Source organism: Littorina saxatilis, linkage group LG1 (assembly GCF_037325665.1).
Source record: "Littorina saxatilis isolate snail1 linkage group LG1, US_GU_Lsax_2.0, whole genome shotgun sequence".
NCBI classification, from domain to species: Eukaryota; Metazoa; Mollusca; class Gastropoda; order Littorinimorpha; family Littorinidae; genus Littorina; species Littorina saxatilis.
Window position 1 is genome coordinate 103,298,313 of NC_090245.1, and position 21,594 is coordinate 103,319,906.

The 21,594-nt window shown below is 50.9% G+C and overlaps 1 protein-coding gene and 2 non-coding genes across 3 annotated transcripts in view; all 3 read left to right on the forward strand.

Moving 5' to 3' along the window:
- LOC138958004 (uncharacterized) overlaps positions 1-21,594 on the forward strand; it is a 292,556-nt gene that overhangs the window by 131,190 nt on the left and 139,772 nt on the right. The window contains exons 65-66 of the mRNA XM_070329034.1: positions 7,827-8,036; positions 8,485-8,781. Of these exons, the coding sequence (XP_070185135.1) occupies positions 7,827-8,036; positions 8,485-8,781 (507 nt within the window). The remainder of the gene's footprint in view (positions 1-7,826; positions 8,037-8,484; positions 8,782-21,594) is intronic.
- On the forward strand, positions 904-1,022 carry LOC138951258 (5S ribosomal RNA). Its single transcript, XR_011451082.1, has one exon. It is a non-coding gene; the product is annotated as a 5S ribosomal RNA (ribosomal RNA).
- On the forward strand, positions 18,657-18,775 carry LOC138951267 (5S ribosomal RNA). Its single transcript, XR_011451088.1, has one exon. It is a non-coding gene; the product is annotated as a 5S ribosomal RNA (ribosomal RNA).

The window sequence follows — 21,594 nt, forward strand, 5'->3', positions numbered from 1 at the left end:
AATTATCTCCCATAACCATGCGCCACCGTGGATCCCAAGCACTGTCCGAGTGCTTCCCCCTTACAGGATGTAGGTGGCGCGTCCTCTTTCTTTTTTCGCGCGTGTCAGACCGGCTGTGTTTCTGCTACGCTCCCGGATTATTTTGGACTAAGAGGCTCCTTTTCTGTGTGGACTATCACCTGTTGGATTATTGTGTGTTATTCCACTTCTGGCTTGAGGCTACGTTGTGTTTCCTTCAACTTGTGCCTCCGTTTTTGTGTGGCGGACTCGGCGTGCCTCCCGTCCTACTTCGTGGTGACCGGTCGTCTGCTTCTCGTTTCGCCGCATTCACTTGAGTATTGACCTAAATTTTCTTTGAATTTTGTTAATTCTCGGTCTTTAAGGGTACGTACAGGGCGAGGTAGGATGTCTCGTCCTGTTTTGGGCTCTGGTTCTACGGAACCAGAGTCTGCCGGGGGCAACCCTTCTCCGGGCGCCCAGCGTCATGTTTTACGCACGGAGAAGGGGATCTTTCGGCGCTCCGACTCTCCCTCCCCAAACGCTTTGCGTTTGCGGCGAGGGAGGGCGGAGAAAGCCTGTTTGAGCAAGCTCAATGCGAGCTTGCTCAAACAGGCTGGGCTTGAGCCTGGGACTTCGGGCGGGGCTGCGCCGTCGAAGGTTCGGGGAAGTTCGAGGGGAAAGAAAAAGCTTCTTTCTCCTTCTCCTTCAGTGGAACAGGCTTCCCCCCCTTCGACGCCGTTGTCCGGCCCTCAGTCTCAGGCTTCAGCTCCTCCCGGTTTCAAGCCTGGGGGGAAGGTTTCCTTCTCCCCCCTGGCTCGAATCCGGGGGCAGGTCGATTCCCAACCCTCTTTGGGGGTTGGTGAATCCGATCTAGGGGCTACTGGAGAGACTCAGGTTTTGACAGCCAACGGCCATACCACGTTGAAAACACCGGTTCTCGTCCGACCACCGAAGTTAAGCAACGTCGGGCCCGGTTAGTACTTGGATGGGTGACCGCCTGGGAACACCGGGTGCAGTTGGCATTAAAATCTTTCTTTTTCCGGTGCCTCTCCTGTGCCCTCCTCGGTTTCCACCGCTGTGGAAGCCAGGAGGGACACGGGTCCTCCTCTGAACTCCCTCGCTGGGTCGTCTGCTGCTGTTTTGACAGTAGTTTCGGCCTCCTGGGGGGGGAGATCGGAGGAGATGACGGGGTCTCTGAATTCCCTCCCCGCTGGGGTTGGGATGCGAATTGACCCCGTTCAGGGCGGTCCTGTGGGGGCAGGGGTTTCAGGCTTCGTGCCTACGACCACTGCTACTACGGTTCCCTCTGACGTCCGTGTGACTGGTGGCTGTCCCTCTTGAAACGCTCCGGCCGACTAGTTACTGGACGTGGAGGTGTTCGACAGAACGTGGTACTTCTGTCGAATGGTCAGGGCGACGGGAACATTGTTTCTGTTGCTCAGACCGACACCTCCGACCGGACCGTCTTGACCCCACGCCATTCCTTAGCGTCTGGTGTTCGGGTGACGGATGGTCCGGACCAAGGGTCCGGAACGTTCCAGGCTTACGGGTCGGGATCGAACCGGACCCACGGGTCCCGACTGGACTTGACCTCCGGGTTTGGTCCGGACGGGACCCATGGTACGGGACCGTACCGGACCTTAGGGTCCGGTGCGGGACAGTACCTCTGGCCCTTGCCGGACCCCCCGGACCTACGGGTCCGGATGGTACGGTACGGGACCAGTGTTTCGGTCGGGACCGGACCACCCGACCACCTCTGTTGGTCTGGGTGGTCTGGCACCGAACCGGAACACACCGGACCTACGGGTCCGGAGGGTACGGTACCGGACCAGTGGTCCGGTCGGGACCGGACCACTCGACCACCTCTGTTGGTCCGGGTGGTCTGGCACCGAACCGGACCATGCCGGACCTACGGGTCCGGATGGTACGGTATGTCCACGTCCGGACCGAGCCACCCGAACACTTCTGTGGGTACGGATGGTTCGGTACCGAACGGGACCTCCGGATGGTGCGGGACCGGACCGAATCTACGGGTTCGGATGGTCCGGTACCGGACCACCCGACCACCTCTGTTGGTCCGGATGGTCTGTCACCGAACCGGACCATACCGGACCACCGGACCTACGGGTCCGGATGGTACGGTAGGTCCACGTCCGGACCGAACACTTCAGTGGGTACGGATGGTTCGGTGCCGTACGGGACCTCCGGATGGTATGGGACAGGACCGGAACACCGGACCACCCTACCGGATCGGTCCGGACCACCCGACCACCTCTGTTGGTCCGGATGGTCTGGCACCGAACCGGACCTACGGGTCCGGATGGTACGGTATGTCCACGTCCGGACCGAGCCGCCCGAACACTTCTGTGGGTACGGGTGGTTCGGTGCCGAACGGGACCTCCGGATGGTGCGGGACCGGACCGGACCTACGGGTCCGGATGGTCCGGTGCTGGACCGGTGGTCCGGTCCGGACCGGACCACCCGACCACCTCTGTTGGTCCGGATGGTCTGGCACCGAACCGGACCATACCGGACTTACGGGTCCGGATGGTACGGTGTGTCCACGTCCGGACCGAGCCACCCGAACACTTCTGTGGGTACGGATGGTTCGGTACCGAACGGGACCTCCGGATGGTACGGGACCGGACCGGAACACCGGACCGGAACACCGGACCACCCTACCGGACCGGTCCGGACCACCCGACCACCTCTGTTGGTCCGGATGGTCTGGCACCGAACCGGACCTACGGGTCCGGATGGTACGGTACGTACGTCCACGCCCGGACCGAGCCACCCGAACACTTCTGTGCGTACGGATGGTTCGGTGCCGAACAGGACCTCCGGATGGTACCGGACCTACGGGTCCGGACCTACGGGTCCGGATGGTCCGGTGCGGGACCACCCGACCACCTCTGTTGGTCTGGATGGTCTGGCACCGAACCGGACCACCGGACCTACGGGTCCGGATGGTACGGTATGTCCACGTCCGGACCTAACCACCCGAACACTTCTGTGGGTACGATGGTTCGGTGCTGAACGGGACCTCCGGATGGTACGGCACCGGACCGGACCACCCTACCGGACCGGATCGGCACCCCCGACCGGACCGGACCATTTCTTTTCTGATCAGACCCCATGGGTTCCTGTTCAGTCTATAAATGGCGGGGGTTCGTTGGCTGGGCTGACCCAACAGTCGCAGGGTTGTTGTTTTTCTCCCCCTTCGGCTGCTGGAGACGTTTCGTCTTTGGGGCAGGGGTCTTCGCGGCCTCTTGCTTCTGTGGGCGTTTCTTCACAGCCTGCTTCATCGCTTTCGGCTCTTCCCCCTCAAGCTCCCTACACTCCTGCTTTTGAGGAGTTGTCGGGAAGTGAAGAGGAGAGTGAGTCGGAGGACGATAGGGAGGAGGATCAGGGTCGCCCTGAGGTTAACACTGAACCTCTACCCTTGCCGGTTTCTGATGGAACTTCCGAAGCTATGCTTCGTACTTTCCAACAGTACATGACAGACATCACGCGGCGTCTTGACGTCACGGATGCCTCTCTTAAGCGTCTGTCGTCTAGTGTTGACACACAGGACGTGGACCCGGGGTCTGAGGACGAGAGGCAGGAGGCTCGTCCTCGCACAGCTAGAAGGACGTTTGAACAGTTTCAGGACGTCCTTCCCTGAGACGCCCTCTCGTCCTTTGAGTCCGCTTCGGCCCGGGCGCGGGAGGCTCACGCCGCGTCTGCCGGCGGCTCGTTTTATGAACGATCCGGCCGCCGGCAATTCGCGTTCCACCCTAGTCTAAGTGCCACGGTGGAAGCGGCAGCACATCGCCTGAGGAGTACAGATTCACGTGCAAACGCGACCTATGTTCCTCGGGAGGACGCGGGTTCAGTGCCATGCTTTCCTTCGGGAGGCGCACCTCCACTGTTTCCTCGTGTCCAATCTGTTTCGTCCCTCCCTTTTCCCTTTGACTCTCGAACTCTCCCTTTCCAGACTTCGAGTGTTTAGGGTGGGACTGACGGTGATGTGTTCGTTGGGGAGGTGCCTTCGGTCAAGAAGGTGGAACTGAGCTCTGCTTCGTTCCACAATCTTGAGGCCACCGTTTCTTCCACAGTCGAGGCCCAATCACAGGCCTTGACATGGATGAGCACGCTGTCCACACTGTTGGACCCTCCCAATCGGGCAGAGTCCGATTCCACTCGGGTCCTTGACACGGTTCGAGTGGATCGGGCTTTGCATGCCGTGCGATCGTGCGTGACGTCTGCGGCAGAATTGGCCATTGGAACACGGGTCCACTTTATTGGCCCTGTTCCGTGATCATTTTCTGCCTACTTCTATAGTGCCTCCGGATATGAGGAAGAGTCTGAGGAACACGTTTCCTCAGCCTTCTTCCCTCTTTCATCCGGACACTGTTCGTTCTGTGGTGGAGTCCACACGCCAGAGGAACACTGATTCTCTGATGGTTGGCCTCGCTGCTTCGGCGACGGCGGCGGGGAGTAAGAGAAGTGCTACAGTCACCTCCAGCTCCCAGCCTCAGAAGAAGAAGAAGAAGCCAGTTTCACTGCCTCCTTCTTCCTCCTCTTAGGCGCCTGTTGCGTTCCCAAGCAAGACGAAGGGTGCTCAGACAGGTAAGGGGAAGCAGCACCACCAGGGGGGGTGGTCGCAAGCCTGCGCCTGCCCGCCAGCAGAATTTTCAGTGAGTCCCGGCCCTACGTTGACGCCCCCTCAAGTTGCCCCTCTTTCGTCCGGCGGTTTCCTTTTTTCGGGCCCGCGGCATGTGGGGCAGACTGGTCTCCAACCAGTTTTTCTTGAGGGTGGTGTGGTCGGGGTTTTCTCTACCGCTGTCGTCACAACCTCCATTGTCCGCTCTACCTTGGACGTTCCCCCCTCCTCGAGAGCCTGCCAGATGGCAGGCTCTTCAGGACGAGGTGAACTCGTTGGTCGAGAAGAAGGCGGTCTACCCCCTTTCTCAGCCTTCTCTGGGGTTCTGCTCCCGCCTGTTCACCGTCCCCAAAAAGGACGGCCGGTTCAGGCCGGTGTTGGACCTCTCCACCTTGAACTTGTACCTTCACAGGTGCAAGTTCAAGATGGAAACCCCTTCGTCGGTCCGGTTGGCCATCCGGCCAAACGATTGGGCCATGTCTGGGACCTCCAGGATGCTTACTTCCACATCCTGGTGGCCCTGGGGTACCGACATCTGCTCTGGTTCGTTTGGGAGGGCACGGTGTTCGAGTTTCGGGCCCTCCCATTCGGCCTGTCCTTGGCCCCTCTGATTTTCAACGGGGACAACAACACCACATGCTTAGCTTACCTTCGCCACCAGGGGGGCACCAATTCTCGGTCCCTCTCCCTGTTGGCGGAGGAGATTCTGCTCTGGTGCCAGACCAATCAGGTCCGGATGTCAGTCCAGTTCGTTCCGGGGAAACTGAACGCCCTGGCCGACATTCTCAGTCGGGGCGATCAGGTTCTCTCCACAGAATGGACCATCGCTCACAACGTTCTACAGCGTCTGTGGGCAAGGTGGGACCGTCCTCTGATCGATCTGTTCGTAACTCGATTCAGCGCTCGGCTTCCCAGGTACGTCAGCCCCTTTCGAGACATGAATGCGTTCCACTTGGACGCATTCACTCTCTTGTGGAGGCTCCTCGATGCTTACGCCTATCCCCCGACATCTCTGATTCCGAGGGTGCTGGCAAAATATCTGCAGGAACGACCAAGACTGATTTTGGTCGCGCCTTACTGGCCAACAGCTCCGTGGTTTCCAGATCTTCGCGGTCTCACCCACGTAGACCCTCTACCTCTGGATCTGGACGGGGGAGGTCTGCTCCAGCCTCGATCATGCCTCCCTCATCCACGTCCAGAGAGTCTGTGCTTGACCGCATGGCTCTTGTGCGCTCCAAACTGCTTGCACTAGGATTGCACAAGAGTTCAGTAGAGTTTTCCTTGAACGCTAAGAGGCGATCAACTAATCAGCTCTACGACTTACGCTGGAGAGCTTGGGCCACCTTCGCCTTGTCCAAGGGGATAAAGCCGCTTTATCCCTCAACACAGGACTTGGCCAACTTCCTGGTGGAAGTGTATCAAAAGAAGAGTCTTTCTTCTAAGACTCTTCTTGGATACAGATCTGCCATCGCTTCCACGATTGCGGCCGCTACTGGTCGCAGAACTGAACACTTGATCAGGTCCTCCCTCATCGCTAATGTCCTTTCGGGTATTAGCAATGCAGCGGTGTCTAAACCTCTGGTTTCATTTCCCAAGGGGGATGTCTTTCTGGTCCTCAAACTCCTGCGTAGCAATGAGTTTGAACCCCTGGCAGGCATCAGTATCAAGTTGCTGATTTTTAAGACTAATTGTTCCTCATCGCTTTAGCCACTTGCCGTAGACTCAGTGGTATTCAAGCTTTGAGTGGCCTGGACTTTGACATTGAGTTCACCACACAGCAGTGGTTGCTAGCATGGTCACGTCAGTCTAAGGTATGTTTCTTGGGTATATTTTCTTTTACGGTAGTACTGTTCGAAAATTGCCTGGGTATCTTAATCCTTGGATTTAAGTGATTTTGATTAAGGAGTTTAATACTCTACATATCACCCTCACACCACTCTGGTATTCTGTGCAAGAATAGTACTGTCGAGGTAAGTGTTATATTGACTGTAAGGCTTCTTTTTAAGCCTACTGTCTATATGATACTTACCGAGACAGTACTATTAGAGTTTCCCTCCCGCCTCCCCTCTTGATATGTTATGGGCTTTTTGAGGGTCTGCAGCTCATAAAGAAAGAGGACGCGCCACCTACATCCTGTAAGGGGGAAGCACTCGGACAGTGCTTGGGATCCACGGTGGCGCATGGTTATGGGAGATAATTGTACCCACTCAGCGTTTTGTCCAATTTTTTCGGCCTATAATAGATAATGTGCAAGAATAGTACTGTCTCGGTAAGTATCATATAGACAGTAGGCTTAAAAAGAAGCCTTACAATTTACATGACGCAAATCCTAACAAAGTTCTAAGCGCCTTACAAATAAAAGTACAAATGAGCAAATTAATGTACATGTTGAACATTTGAAAAAAATCAATTACTCTCCATTACAACAATTAAAGTCGTTGCATATGGATGAAAGGATGAAAGAGTGCAATTTTAGAAAGCTGTGTGCATTATCAGATTTAAATGTTACAAGAATCTGTACGTCATTATCAACTTCTCCAAGATATTTTATTTTTGATGATGTTGATGAATGTGGAGAAAGAAACACACGTACTGTTTGAATGCTGGTACTGTCTCAGTGTGAAAAGGAAAGTAATGGAATGCCAAGTTTGTCTGTGAGATATGGGTAACATTTACCACTTTTGACTTTCGCCATGGAGGCTTAAAAGTCTTGTGAGTAACAAGGAGGTTTATGGGAAATCAGTTCCCCCTGCTTCAACCTCATGTATATTAATGGCTAGCACATGGACCAATCGCTGTGTAGTGCTAGAGAATGTTTGACTTCTCTTGGACCAATGACTGTGAAGCAGCAGAGTGTGGGTGATTGCCCTTTACCCAGGCTAAGTCACTCTCTTTGTCTAGGTTTAACACTTTGTACCCCACCTATGTTGACCAAGTTTTTTTTAGCCGAGACCAGCTGTGCTGCAGCAGGTCACTCAGAATTGTAGTAACTGTGTTATAACTGTGTATCAACACGCTGGAATGCAGGCGTTAGATGGACGTTACAGGAAGCGACTGAAGCTAACAGTCTGAGCGGATATATCCGTACCTGGTCAGATAGTCTCAGCCATATGAGTGGGTACGGACATATCCGTACCTGGGAGACAATGAGTTAAACGCTTTTAAATTTCATTTGCGACAGGTGGCAACTACTGCGGCACCCCAGGGTCGGACATGGTGGACGGACAGTGTGCAGTGGGGTACTACTGTGAGTACGGAGTGGACACTTCCACACCCACTGACTCCAGTCCCCACACCGGTGTGGGTGGGGAATGCCCGGCTGGCACCTACTGTCCTCTGGGCACTGAAACCCCCATCTCCTGTGCTGCTGGCACCTACACTACCACCGCCAGTGAGTTTTCACAGTGATGGAAAGTTGTTTTGATAGTGTGAGCGGGTGATGCAGTACCCCCACCCCCTACCCCCCAACACCCTCATCTCCTGTGCTGCTGGCACCTACACTACCACCGCCAGTGAGTTTTCACATTGATGGAAAGTTTTGATAGTGTGAGCGGGTGATGCAGTACCTCCTCCTCCCCCCCCCCCCCCCCCCCCCACAATCAAAATTTACTTTGTCAGCATTGAACTTTGAGCATTTATTTAAAATGAAAGTAAAAGTCCACCAGGGTTCACCAGCTTCTCTGTGGAAAATAATTTGGTAATGATATTCATAAATCCACGTAATGACTGCCCACGTAATGTAACGTTTTGTTTTGTCAATATGTGTAATAAACATTCCAGTTACCTTCCATTCTTCTTATTTGATGATGATATTCATATTTCATTTCTCTCCACCCAAGGGCAAGGTAGCTGCGACCCCTGCCCTGGAGGCTACGTTTGCATTGCGGGAACCAACGACACCTCCACCCCCTGCGACCCAGGCTACTACTGCCCCTCGGGTACCCAGTACCCCACCCAGTACCCGTGCTCCTCGGGTACCTACAACCCCCGGTCTACCAAGGACAGCAGCTCGGCCTGTCTCATGTGTCCCCCAGGGCAGTATTGTCAGGGAGACGGTCTCTCACAGCCGTCTGCTAACTGCAGCGCGGGATGGTTCTGTACTGGTGGTGCTACTGACTCTAAACCTATCGTCCTTGGTAAGCAAATGGTAGCCCTTCAAGTTGGGTTGTTGTAGTGAGGCAATCCCGAGACTGACAATTAAAGCACGTTTTTGGCTCTGTTATGAACAGCTGGTGAAACAGAGGAGATGGGGAGAGATTGGTGAATGGACTGTTCCAGGGGTTGTGTACACGGCTTGCTTTATAGTGAAATTGTGTGCATATCTGAAAAGCAAAATTAGAGAAAGGGAGAGAGTTTCTGGATCTAGTAAGGATACATTGCAGGATAGAGTATTTGCTATCTTCGCAACGGAGTTTGTGTGTGTGTGTGTTTGTGTGTGTGTATGTGTGTGTGTGTGTGTGTGTGTGTGTGTGTGTGTGTGTTGGTGTCTGTGTGTGTGAGAGAGAGAGAGAGAGAGAGGTTGTGAGTTGCTAGCTACATATAGTACAGAGAAATATTTAACTGTACACTAGCATAAAAGCCGTACTGCTTTGTGCTTCATCTTCTGCATCATTATGTTGACATTTTCATCTTTCATCTTGCAGGTAACTTCAGCAGTGTGGACATGTGCACCTGTCCGGCCTTCAACTTCACAGGTGGTCGTTGTCAGCCAGGCACCTACTGTCCAGAGGGTTCCGCTGCACCGGTCAGCTGTGACAGTGGATCTTACTGCGATGCTCATGAACTGTCCACACCCACAGGTGATTGCATTTCCATACATTGACTTGACGGAGGTTATGTAAGTTCATTAAATAGTAGGCTTTCCTTTCTGTTTGCTTGTCATCAAAGATGTTTGAGTATGGTAGCATGATAATGTGCCACGAAAGGATTTGTGTGTGTGTGTGTAGAAATAGTTGAATTTTAATCCTTGGCAGCTACCCCCCGCGGGTTAGGGGGAAATTTACCCGATGCTACCCAGCATGTCGTAAGAGGCGACTAACGGTTCTGTTTCTCCTTTTACCAAGTGTTTCTTGTATAGAATGTGGTCAATGTTTGTAGAGATTTTAGTCGGGCAGTATGTAAGAAATGTTAAGTCCTTTGTGCTGGAAGCTTGCATTCTCCCAATAGGGTCGTGTATTGTGCTGCGTTGCGGGCCCCTGGAGCGGTTTTTTGGTTGGTGCTTTTGTGAGCAGGAAACGATTAACAAGTGGCTCTATCCCATCTCCCCCCTTTTCCCTATCCCATCTCCCCCCTTTCCCCCGTCGCGATATAACCTTGAATGGTTGAAAACGACGTTAAACACCAAATAAAGAAAGAAAGAAAGCTAGCACCTGACATCTTTGGAAACTTTGATTACAGATTGGGATTGTTTGATATCTAGGGATCTAGTCAACTGCTTATAAGTTGTTGGGAGAATGAAACTGAAAACACAGTTTTAAAGGCCTTTAAAAGCTTTAATAAGAAATCGTGAGGCGGTACTTTTGATACCAGCATTTTGCAAGCGAGTAGCCACACGATCTTCAGATAAGTTCATTATCTGTTTCATAAGTGTCTGTCTGTCTGTCTGTCTGTCTGTCTGTCTGTCTGTCTGTCTGTCTGTCTACTTCAAAGACCTATGGGTCGAAGTACTAGTAAATATAATGTTTTGTTTTGTCAATAATAAACGTTCCAATTACTGTACCTACCATTTTTGGTTTTGGTACTTTTGAAAACGAAGTAATAACCTGAAGTCTCTGGGGGATGATTTCCCACACAAGAAGTCAAGGGGATCACTGGCTCAAGACTTAGTCTCTAACCTGTTTTTCTATCGTCTCCCACAGGACCGTGCGATGCAGGCTACTTTTGCCCCACTGGACAGAGCGAGGCGAACCCATCAGCGTCAGAGTGCTGGGCGGGCTACTACTGCCCCCAGGGGTCGGCCACACCCACTGCCTGCCCGTCTGGCACCTTCTCCAACTCCACTGGAAACAGCAACGAGTCTCACTGTCGGGCCTGCACTCCAGGTAGACTGACCTTTGATCTGTAGGCTTCACCGTGAAAATAAGTACAGTGGAACCCCCCTTTTAAGACCTCCAAAAATCTGAGAAAATTAGGTCTTAAAAAGGGGGGAGTCTTAAAATGGGGGTACATTTACAGAGGCTTTGAGCAAAAATTCTAAAAAAAGAGGGTCTTAAAAAGGAGGGAGTCTTAAATTGGGAGTACATTTACAGAGGCTTTGAGCAAAAAGTCTAAGAAAAGAGGGTCTTAAAAAGGAGGAAGTTTTAAATTGGGAGTACATTTACAAAGGCTTTGAGAAAAAATTCTAAGAAAAGGTCTTAAAAAGGAGGAAGTTTTAAATTGAGGGTAAATTTACAGAGGCTTTGAGCAAAAATTCTAAGAAAAGAGGGTCTTAAAAAGGAGGAAGTTTTAAATTGAGGGTAAATTTACAGAGGCTTTGAGCAAAATTTCTAAGAAAAGAGGGTCTTAAAAAGGGGGGAGTCTTAAAATGGGGGTACATTTACAGAGGCTTTGAGCAAAAATTCTAAAAAAAGAGGGTCTTAAAAAGGAGGGAGTCTTAAATTGGGGGTCTTTTAAAGGGGGTTCTGCTGTACAATGTTCAGCTCTATTAGATCACATCTGTATCATGTGCAACAGTGAGAACAGCACCAACACTTTGAGGACGTATCACTGAAAGTTTTGACACCAATCGGATAACAGATTGCCATACTTTTAGGAGAGCTCATCAGAGTTTTGGTTTGCTAAGTAAATTCTGAAACAAATTTCATGCTGCATAGTTACTGTCGGGTCCATTCCTCAGTGATGAGACTTCTCAGTATTTATACTGAATTCCATATTTTTGAAGGTCCCAAGGGTTATTCTCGAGATTCGTGCAAATCCGTTGAGAAAATATTAGGGTATATATAGATGTTATAAGGTACGGGTCAAATGGAAAGAAGGCACTGACATTGCATGTGACAACTGTAAAGCATGTGACCAAAGTGAAAGACCAGCTTACCAACCAGTCAGTTGGCTTATTTGGCTCGATGGTAAGACAATCTCTCTTTCTCTCAGACTCTCTCTCTCTCTCTTTCTCTCTCTCTCTCTCTCTCTCTCTCTCTCTCTCTCTCTCTTTCTCTCTCTCTCTCTCTCTCTCTCTCTCTCTCTCTCTCTCTCTCTCTCTCATATTTTATTTTTGTTTCTTTTCAGTTTCATTATCATCTATTTTTGGCTCACGTAAGTGTAGCCTATGCGATGATAAACTTTGTCTGTCTGTGCGTGCGTGCGTGCGTGTGTGTGTGTGTGTGTGTGTGATAGAAACTTTAACATTTCCGAGTCTATGGATTACGTCAGTCTCGGTCAAAAGTGTTCGACGTGTGTGATAGAAACTATTTGAAGACGTCACATTATGACGTAAGAGGGTTAGACGTCACGCAAAGGAATTACTGAAAGTCTCGGTCATTGTTCTTGTGAGCGGGCCGAGACTACTTGGCAGATCCAGGGTCTCGCTTTCTTGCACAGTTTCACCTATGCTTACTGTGTGTGTGTGTGTGTGTGTGTGTGTGTGTGTGTGTGTGTGTGTGTGTGTGTATGTGTGACGGAGTGATTGAGTTTGTGTTACTGTTTGTCAATTTCTTACGTGAGCCTTGAAGGCTTCGCCTCTTGTTCTGCACTGTTTTAATGTTGTTGTTGTTGGGGGGGTTGGGTAGTTTTTGTTTTTTTTCTCCGGATTTTTAATTTAGGTATGTTTTAACGGTTTTTATTGCATTTTGTTGTTTTTAGTAGATTTTTTATGATTTCAGTATTTTTCAACTTTCTGTGGTCTCATGTCTGATTCCTAGAAGTCTTTGTGAAAACATGCTGAGTTGTAGGTTATGATATGTGACCCTCCACCACGAAATGAGTCGCATGTCATCTCGCGCGGTTCTGCGCTAGGCTTAATATAAGTCCGGGGAGTGTCTGGTAACAGTGTGAGGGTCACCTTAGTCACAGGCTTATAACTCAAACGGTTTTTGCTCTTTTCTAAAACGGTTTTCACCACTGGATAGAGCATAAAAAACTCATTAGGAAATGTAAAAATATGAAAATCATGCAAAGGTGACATGCGACTCATTCCGTGGTGGAGGGTCACATATATACAATGTTAGAGACCTCCCTCAGGATCAGGATCAGGATCAATACATTGCAGGAACCGTTTTAGGTTATCATCACAACGGATTGATGTTGGAGTTAAAGGGATTGACTGAGTTTTACATGTTTAAATTTTATTTTCTGTAGAAATTTTGTATTTATAATGTGAAGAACTTTCGTAGCTGCACTGTTTGGCTGGACATAAACTTTGAAAAAGTACTATGACCATTTTTGGCTCACGAAGTGTAGCCTATGCGATGCTAACTTTTGTCTGTCTGTGCGTGCGTGCGTATATATGTGTGTATGTCTGTGGTAGAAACTTTAACATTTGAAGACGTCATATTACATTGACGTCACATTATGACGTACGAGGGTTAGACGTCACGCGATGGAATTACTGAAAGTCTCGGTGATTGTTATTTTGAGCGGGCCGAGACTATTTGGCAGTCGTGTCCATGTAAGTAGGCTACATGCAGACAGACAGATCTAGATCTAGTGTCTCGCTTTCTTGCACAGTTTCACCTATGCTCTTTCTGTGTGTGTGTGTGTGTGTGTGTGTGTGTGTGTGTGTGTGTGTGTGTGTGTGTGTGTGTACTGTGTGTGTGTGTACTGTGTGTGTGTATGTGTGACGGAGTGATTGAGTTTGTGTTACTGTTTGTCGATTTTTTTGTTTGTTTTCACATGACCTGTATTACTATTAGGGTTACACAAAGTGATGACAGCTTCTGTTTCTTGCAGGTTCTTACTGTGGCGCCACAGGCTTGGTACAGGTCAGCGGGCCATGTGGCGTGGGTCACTACTGTCCGGGCGGCCAGTCAACAGCATCACCCACCGGCTATGTCTGTCCTGAGGGCTACCACTGTCCTGAGGGCTCTCATGAACCTACCATGTGTCCCACAGGTAATTCTGAATGAATGTTTACAGGTAAATAAAAGTTGTTGAAGGGAGTGTTAATAAATAAAAATCTAAACAACAAGATGGCTGTGGGTGAAAACAAAGTTGAAAACCAAAAGAAATCGGTACTCACCAACACAAAGACAGCACAGACAGAAGGGATTGTTGAATAAGATAATTAGACTTTTGAAGACAGAACAGTCTCAAAAAGTGAACATGCATAACATGATATACAGCTGATGCAGCACACAAGAAGTGTGACATGAAGAGACTGAAGATGAGCGATTTATTTGTTTATGTCATCAGTTATAATGACAATGACACTTCCCAGGTGAAAAAGTACTGTAGTTTACTATCGTAAAAGTACTATATAGTATACTATTGTTTACTATACAGTGGAACCCCCCTTTTAAGACCTCCACAAATCTGACAAAATCAGGTCTTAAAAAGGAGGGAGTCTTAAAATGGGGGTACATTTACAGAGGTTAGGCCAACAACACAAAAAAGGTGTGGTTACGGTAACATAGCCAAAAAAAATAGGGTAGGAAGGTAGGCAATCACTTTTTTTTTTTAAACTTTTTTTTCTAATGTGTACAAATTAAACCTACTTGACAGGGAAATAAGTGTGCGACTCGGGCGCTTTCGCTTTCATTGCGTTTTCTGCACTCGTTTTCTTGGTTTTTGTGGTGTTTTTTGGACAAATGTAATAAAAAGTTATAGGGTCGACCCCTAAAAATAGGGTAGGTCGGGTTACCGTAACCACACCTATTTTTTTTTTTAGGCCTTATGAATAGAAAGTCTAAGAAAACAGGGTCTTAAAAGGGAGGGGGTCTTAAATTGGGGGGGGTCTGAAAAGAGGAGATCCACTGTAGTCCTGTAGTAGTAGCAGTACTTGTACTATAGTATACTGTAGTACAATGAAGTACTTTGGTGTAATTAACCAAAACATCATGTTAAATTGCCTCATTCTTTTTTTAACTGCAGAAAATATTTAGCTTTTTTTCACTAGTTTCATTAAAAGTAAAAGTAAATGTTTGTTGATTTTTTCTTCAGGCGAGTTTCAGCAGCTGACTGGACAAGGGACGTGCGATCAGTGTACTAGTCGCTTCTACTGTGATCCATATGAGCCTGCGAATGCTACAGGGGTTATCGTGCCTCTGCCGTGCCCCTCTGGTCACTACTGTCCTACTGGTACAGGGCACAAGTACACCAACCCCTGTCTCTCGGGAACCTATGGCTTCAGTTCTCTCGAATCGCAGAGTAAGTGTGTTGTTGTTTACACTGTTTGTTCCTTTGTTTGATTTTGTTTGTTTAAGTATTTGATTGTTCTTGTCTGTGCATTCATCTATTGTGCTTTGTTTCTGATTAGAGTGAGTGAGTGGTGAGTGAGTGAGTGAGTGGGTGTGAGAGAGTGAGTGAGTTGGTGAGTGAGTGAGTGAGTGAGTGAGTGATAGCCTTATTGCACACAGGTTACAGCTATAGTGCATACACAGTATAATATATGAGAGTAGCACTGTCCTTTCCAGTCAAACATGCCTTTGCGACCACCTTTTGGTAACGACCACCTGCCAACAACAACCGCCTGAAAGCATCCCCAACGCGTTTATTCCTATACTAGATGATTACCCGCTTCGCCGGGAAGAAGTAGAGCCGAATACAAGGCTGCGCCTGGGACCCGGCGCACAAAGGAAAGGAGATAAACGCGCAAAACACTGGAGACCTTCTATAAATAGTAACGTGCAGTGACCTTCTAAAAATAGTAACGTAGTAACGTGAATATGGATTGACGCCACACGGAGGAAGGGAGATAATTGCGGCTGAAAACACTGGAGAAGATAAGGAAGAGTTACTGGTAGTGGATCCCGACAACAACAACAAACAAAACAAAAAAATCGGTTCAGCGCGCACAGCGCTGCGTGCTGAGGGCAAGTGTTGAAATATCTCATCGATGAGGTTGTGTCCGGGGTGTAGCTGAATACGGTGTCCAAATTTGAAAAAGATCCACCGAGAACTTTGGCCGTGCATCGCGAACAGACAGACAGACACTAGTCGTATATATATATAGATGATTCACCTCTCCATAGCGACCACCTGTCTTTAACGACAACTTTTGGTCGGTCCCATATGTGTTTGTTATTGACAGGTTCGACTGTATTAACAAAATGTTACGAATGGTGTGCCTTTCAGCGGAGTGTTACCCATGCGACAATGGCATGTACTGCATGACGCCCGGCCTAAACCAGTCAGAGGGACCTTGCGCTGCGGGCTACTTCTGTAGTTCTGGCGCCAACACGCCCACCCCCACTGATGGAACCACAGGGGACGTTTGCCCTCAGGGGCGCTACTGTGTAGCTGGCCTTGGATACAATGGTCAGCAGTTTGCCACATTAAAAAAAATATATAATAATAATAAAAATTTTTTAATGATATGTATCTGTAAGCCTGAAAGGACTGTTTTAGACAGCGAATTACACAAATGTTTGTCCTTTGAACAGTTGAGAAATGATTATTAGGTGTACACTTGTGAACACTTGTGAGCTATTGTTCTTTAACCCTGATGTTAATTTGTGCCTTTTTTTTGTATAGTTATGTTCGTGTGAAGATGCTGAAAAAGGAATCTGGTATGGTTGTTGAGACGTGGTCTTCAATAAAGACAGCATAACTTTCTTGAAAGCGCTAGTACTGCTCTTTCCTTTTTGTGTGCATATAGGTTATAATTTGTTTTGCTAACAGTTTGAGTAGAATACTGTAATCAAAGTCATAAATGAAATTCAGCATATATTCTCAACTGTAATAGTTGTTATTTTCTTTTTTTTGGGGGGGGACCTTGGTTGCATGCAGGCTACTTCAACCGTACTTTTTTTTGGTTCTTTTTATTGTTCTTTTTTTGTGTGGTCATCTTTTCTTTTTTTCATTGTCGGGAGCATCCTTCTCATTGGTCTTTTCCTTTAATAATTTATGATCTAAACCTAATCTTCTCTATCAATTGGACTGTAATTATTTGTTATTCCTGTCCCCAGGTGACCTGTGCCCAGTGGGTACCTACAACAACTTGACCAGTCTCCTCTATCATGGACTGTAATTATTTGTTATTCCTGTCCCCAGGTGACCTGTGCCCAGTGGGTACCTACAACAACTTGACCGGTCTACGAGCGGCTAACGAGTGTGCCCCGTGCGACCCCGGCTACTACTGCCCCAACAAGGGCATCGTGGTGCCCGACAAGCAGTGTAACGCCGGGTACTACTGTGAGCTTGGCTCTACGGAGCCAAGGCCTGTGGCTCAGTCCTATGGATACAGTTGTCCCACTGGGCATTACTGCTCTACTGGTACACCTGCTCCCGTTCCTTGCGGCGCTGGCTACTATCAGCCGAGTTTAGGTAAGATAAGTCATCTTGGATATTGCCTGTACAGTGGAACTCCCCTTTAACTGTTTCTGGACGAATACCGAATTTTTCCAGTACCGAAATCATTTCAAATGCGTCACTCAGCGCCTAATACCGGAATTTTATGGTTACTCTGCTCCTGTCCAAAATCTTGCTACTATCCACTATATTCTACCCGATCCATGGTTTCAATGCCGAGGCCGTTACTGTTGCTTGCCGGTTTCCGACACGTGTGTTGACCGCATATGAGTGTGTTTCGTTTAGATGTGAGGCAATGTAGTCAAAACAGGATTAAAGACCTAAATAGTCAGAGAAAATCAGGTCTTAAAAAGGATTGGGTCTTAAAATGGGGGTCAATGTACAGAGGTTGTGAACAGAATGTCTGGAAAACAGGGCCTTAAAAGGGAGGGAGTCTTAAGATTTTTGATTTTAAACGAGGTTGTGATCAGTATTTACCTGTGTCTTTGTTGGTTAATGTTGTGTTGATGACTGCAAGTCTTTCTAGCGCCCATTGCTTTGAATATGTTTTAAAATTCCTGACGTGCTTGCCTGTATTTCTCGCAGCATGGACTTTTGTTTGCCTCATACAGGCACAATTGTCAATATAACACTTACCTCGACAGTACTATTCTTGCACATTATCTATTATAGGCCGAAAAAATTGGACAAAACGCTGAGTGGGTACAATTATCTCCCATAACCATGCGCCACCGTGGATCCCAAGCACTGTCCGAGTGCTTCCCCCTTACAGGATGTAGGTGGCGCGTCCTCTTTCTTTTTTCGCGCGTGTCAGACCGGCTGTGTTTCTGCTACGCTCCCGGATTATTTTGGACTAAGAGGCTCCTTTTCTGTGTGGACTATCACCTGTTGGATTATTGTGTGTTATTCCACTTCTGGCTTGAGGCTACGTTGTGTTTCCTTCAACTTGTGCCTCCGTTTTTGTGTGGCGGACTCGGCGTGCCTCCCGTCCTACTTCGTGGTGACCGGTCGTCTGCTTCTCGTTTCGCCGCATTCACTTGAGTATTGACCTAAATTTTCTTTGAATTTTGTTAATTCTCGGTCTTTAAGGGTACGTACAGGGCGAGGTAGGATGTCTCGTCCTGTTTTGGGCTCTGGTTCTACGGAACCAGAGTCTGCCGGGGGCAACCCTTCTCCGGGCGCCCAGCGTCATGTTTTACGCACGGAGAAGGGGATCTTTCGGCGCTCCGACTCTCCCTCCCCAAACGCTTTGCGTTTGCGGCGAGGGAGGGCGGAGAAAGCCTGTTTGAGCAAGCTCAATGCGAGCTTGCTCAAACAGGCTGGGCTTGAGCCTGGGACTTCGGGCGGGGCTGCGCCGTCGAAGGTTCGGGGAAGTTCGAGGGGAAAGAAAAAGCTTCTTTCTCCTTCTCCTTCAGTGGAACAGGCTTCCCCCCCTTCGACGCCGTTGTCCGGCCCTCAGTCTCAGGCTTCAGCTCCTCCCGGTTTCGAGCCTGGGGGGAAGGTTTCCTTCTCCCCCCTGGCTCGAATCCGGGGGCAGGTCGATTCCCAACCCTCTTTGGGGGTTGGTGAATCCGATCTAGGGGCTACTGGAGAGACTCAGGTTTTGACAGCCAACGGCCATACCACGTTGAAAACACCGGTTCTCGTCCGACCACCGAAGTTAAGCAACGTCGGGCCCGGTTAGTACTTGGATGGGTGACCGCCTGGGAACACCGGGTGCAGTTGGCATTAAAATCTTTCTTTTTCCGGTGCCTCTCCTGTGCCCTCCTCGGTTTCCACCGCTGTGGAAGCCAGGAGGGACACGGGTCCTCCTCTGAACTCCCTCGCTGGGTCGTCTGCTGCTGTTTTGACAGTAGTTTCGGCCTCCTGGGGGGGGAGATCGGAGGAGATGACGGGGTCTCTGAATTCCCTCCCCGCTGGGGTTGGGATGCGAATTGACCCCGTTCAGGGCGGTCCTGTGGGGGCAGGGGTTTCAGGCTTCGTGCCTACGACCACTGCTACTACGGTTCCCTCTGACGTCCGTGTGACTGGTGGCTGTCCCTCTTGAAACGCTCCGGCCGACTAGTTACTGGACGTGGAGGTGTTCGACAGAACGTGGTACTTCTGTCGAATGGTCAGGGCGACGGGAACATTGTTTCTGTTGCTCAGACCGACACCTCCGACCGGACCGTCTTGACCCCACGCCATTCCTTAGCGTCTGGTGTTCGGGTGACGGATGGTCCGGACCAAGGGTCCGGAACGTTCCAGGCTTACGGGTCGGGATCGAACCGGACCCACGGGTCCCGACTGGACTTGACCTCCGGGTTTGGTCCGGACGGGACCCATGGTACGGGACCGTACCGGACCTTAGGGTCCGGTGCGGGACAGTACCTCTGGCCCTTGCCGGACCCCCCGGACCTACGGGTCCGGATGGTACGGTACGGGACCAGTGTTTCGGTCGGGACCGGACCACCCGACCACCTCTGTTGGTCTGGGTGGTCTGGCACCGAACCGGAACACACCGGACCTACGGGTCCGGAGGGTACGGTACCGGACCAGTGGTCCGGTCGGGACCGGACCACTCGACCACCTCTGTTGGTCCGGGTGGTCTGGCACCGAACCGGACCATGCCGGACCTACGAGTCCGGATGGTACGGTATGTCCACGTCCGGACCGAGCCACCCGAACACTTCTGTGGGTACGGATGGTTCGGTACCGAACGGGACCTCCGGATGGTACGGGACCGGACCGAATCTACGGGTTCGGATGGTCCGGTACCGGACCACCCGACCACCTCTGTTGGTCCGGATGGTCTGTCACCGAACCGGACCATACCGGACCACCGGACCTACGGGTCCGGATGGTACGGTAGGTCCACGTCCGGACCGAACACTTCAGTGGGTACGGATGGTTCGGTGCCGTACGGGACCTCCGGATGGTATGGGACAGGACCGGAACACCGGACCACCCTACCGGATCGGTCCGGACCACCCGACCACCTCTGTTGGTCCGGATGGTCTGGCACCGAACCGGACCTACGGGTCCGGATGGTACGGTATGTCCACGTCCGGACCGAGCCACCCGAACACTTCTGTGGGTACGGGTGGTTCGGTGCCGAACGGGACCTCCGGATGGTGCGGGACCGGACCGGACCTACGGGTCCGGATGGTCCGGTGCTGGACCGGTGGTCCGGTCCGGACCGGACCACCCGACCACCTCTGTTGGTCCGGATGGTCTGGCACCGAACCGGACCATACCGGACTTACGGGTCCGGATGGTACGGTGTGTCCACGTCCGGACCGAGCCACCCGAACACTTCTGTGGGTACGGATGGTTCGGTACCGAACGGGACCTCCGGATGGTACGGGACCGGACCGGAACACCGGACCGGAACACCGGACCACCCTACCGGACCGGTCCGGACCACCCGACCACCTCTGTTGGTCCGGATGGTCTGGCACCGAACCGGACCTACGGGTCCGGATGGTACGGTACGTACGTCCACGCCCGGACCGAACCACCCGAACACTTCTGTGCGTACGGATGGTTCGGTGCCGAACAGGACCTCCGGATGGTACCGGACCTACGGGTCCGGACCTACGGGTCCGGATGGTCCGGTGCGGGACCACCCGACCACCTCTGTTGGTCTGGATGGTCTGGCACCGAACCGGACCATACCGGACCACCGGACCTACGGGTCCGGATGGTACGGTATGTCCACGTCCGGACCTAACCACCCGAACACTTCGTTGGGTACGATGGTTCGGTGCTGAACGGGACCTCCGGATGGTACGGCACCGGACCGGACCACCCTACCGGACCGGATCGGCACCCCCGACCGGACCGGACCATTTCTTTTCTGATCAGACCCCATGGGTTCCTGTTCAGTCTATAAATGGCGGGGGTTCGTTGGCTGGGCTGACCCAACAGTCGCAGGGTTGTTGTTTTTCTCCCCCTTCGGCTGCTGGAGACGTTTCGTCTTTGGGGCAGGGGTCTTCGCGGCCTCTTGCTTCTGTGGGCGTTTCTTCACAGCCTGCTTCATCGCTTTCGGCTCTTCCCCCTCAAGCTCCCTACACTCCTGCTTTTGAGGAGTTGTCGGGAAGTGAAGAGGAGAGTGAGTCGGAGGACGATAGGGAGGAGGATCAGGGTCGCCCTGAGGTTAACACTGAACCTCTACCCTTGCCGGTTTCTGATGGAACTTCCGAAGCTATGCTTCGTACTTTCCAACAGTACATGACAGACATCACGCGGCGTCTTGACGTCACGGATGCCTCTCTTAAGCGTCTGTCGTCTAGTGTTGACACACAGGACGTGGACCCGGGGTCTGAGGACGAGAGGCAGGAGGCTCGTCCTCGCACAGCTAGAAGGACGTTTGAACAGTTTCAGGACGTCCTTCCCTGAGACGCCCTCTCGTCCTTTGAGTCCGCTTCGGCCCGGGCGCGGGAGGCTCACGCCGCGTCTGCCGGCGGCTCGTTTTATGAACGATCCGGCCGCCGGCAATTCGCGTTCCACCCTAGTCTAAGTGCCACGGTGGAAGCGGCAGCACATCGCCTGAGGAGTACAGATTC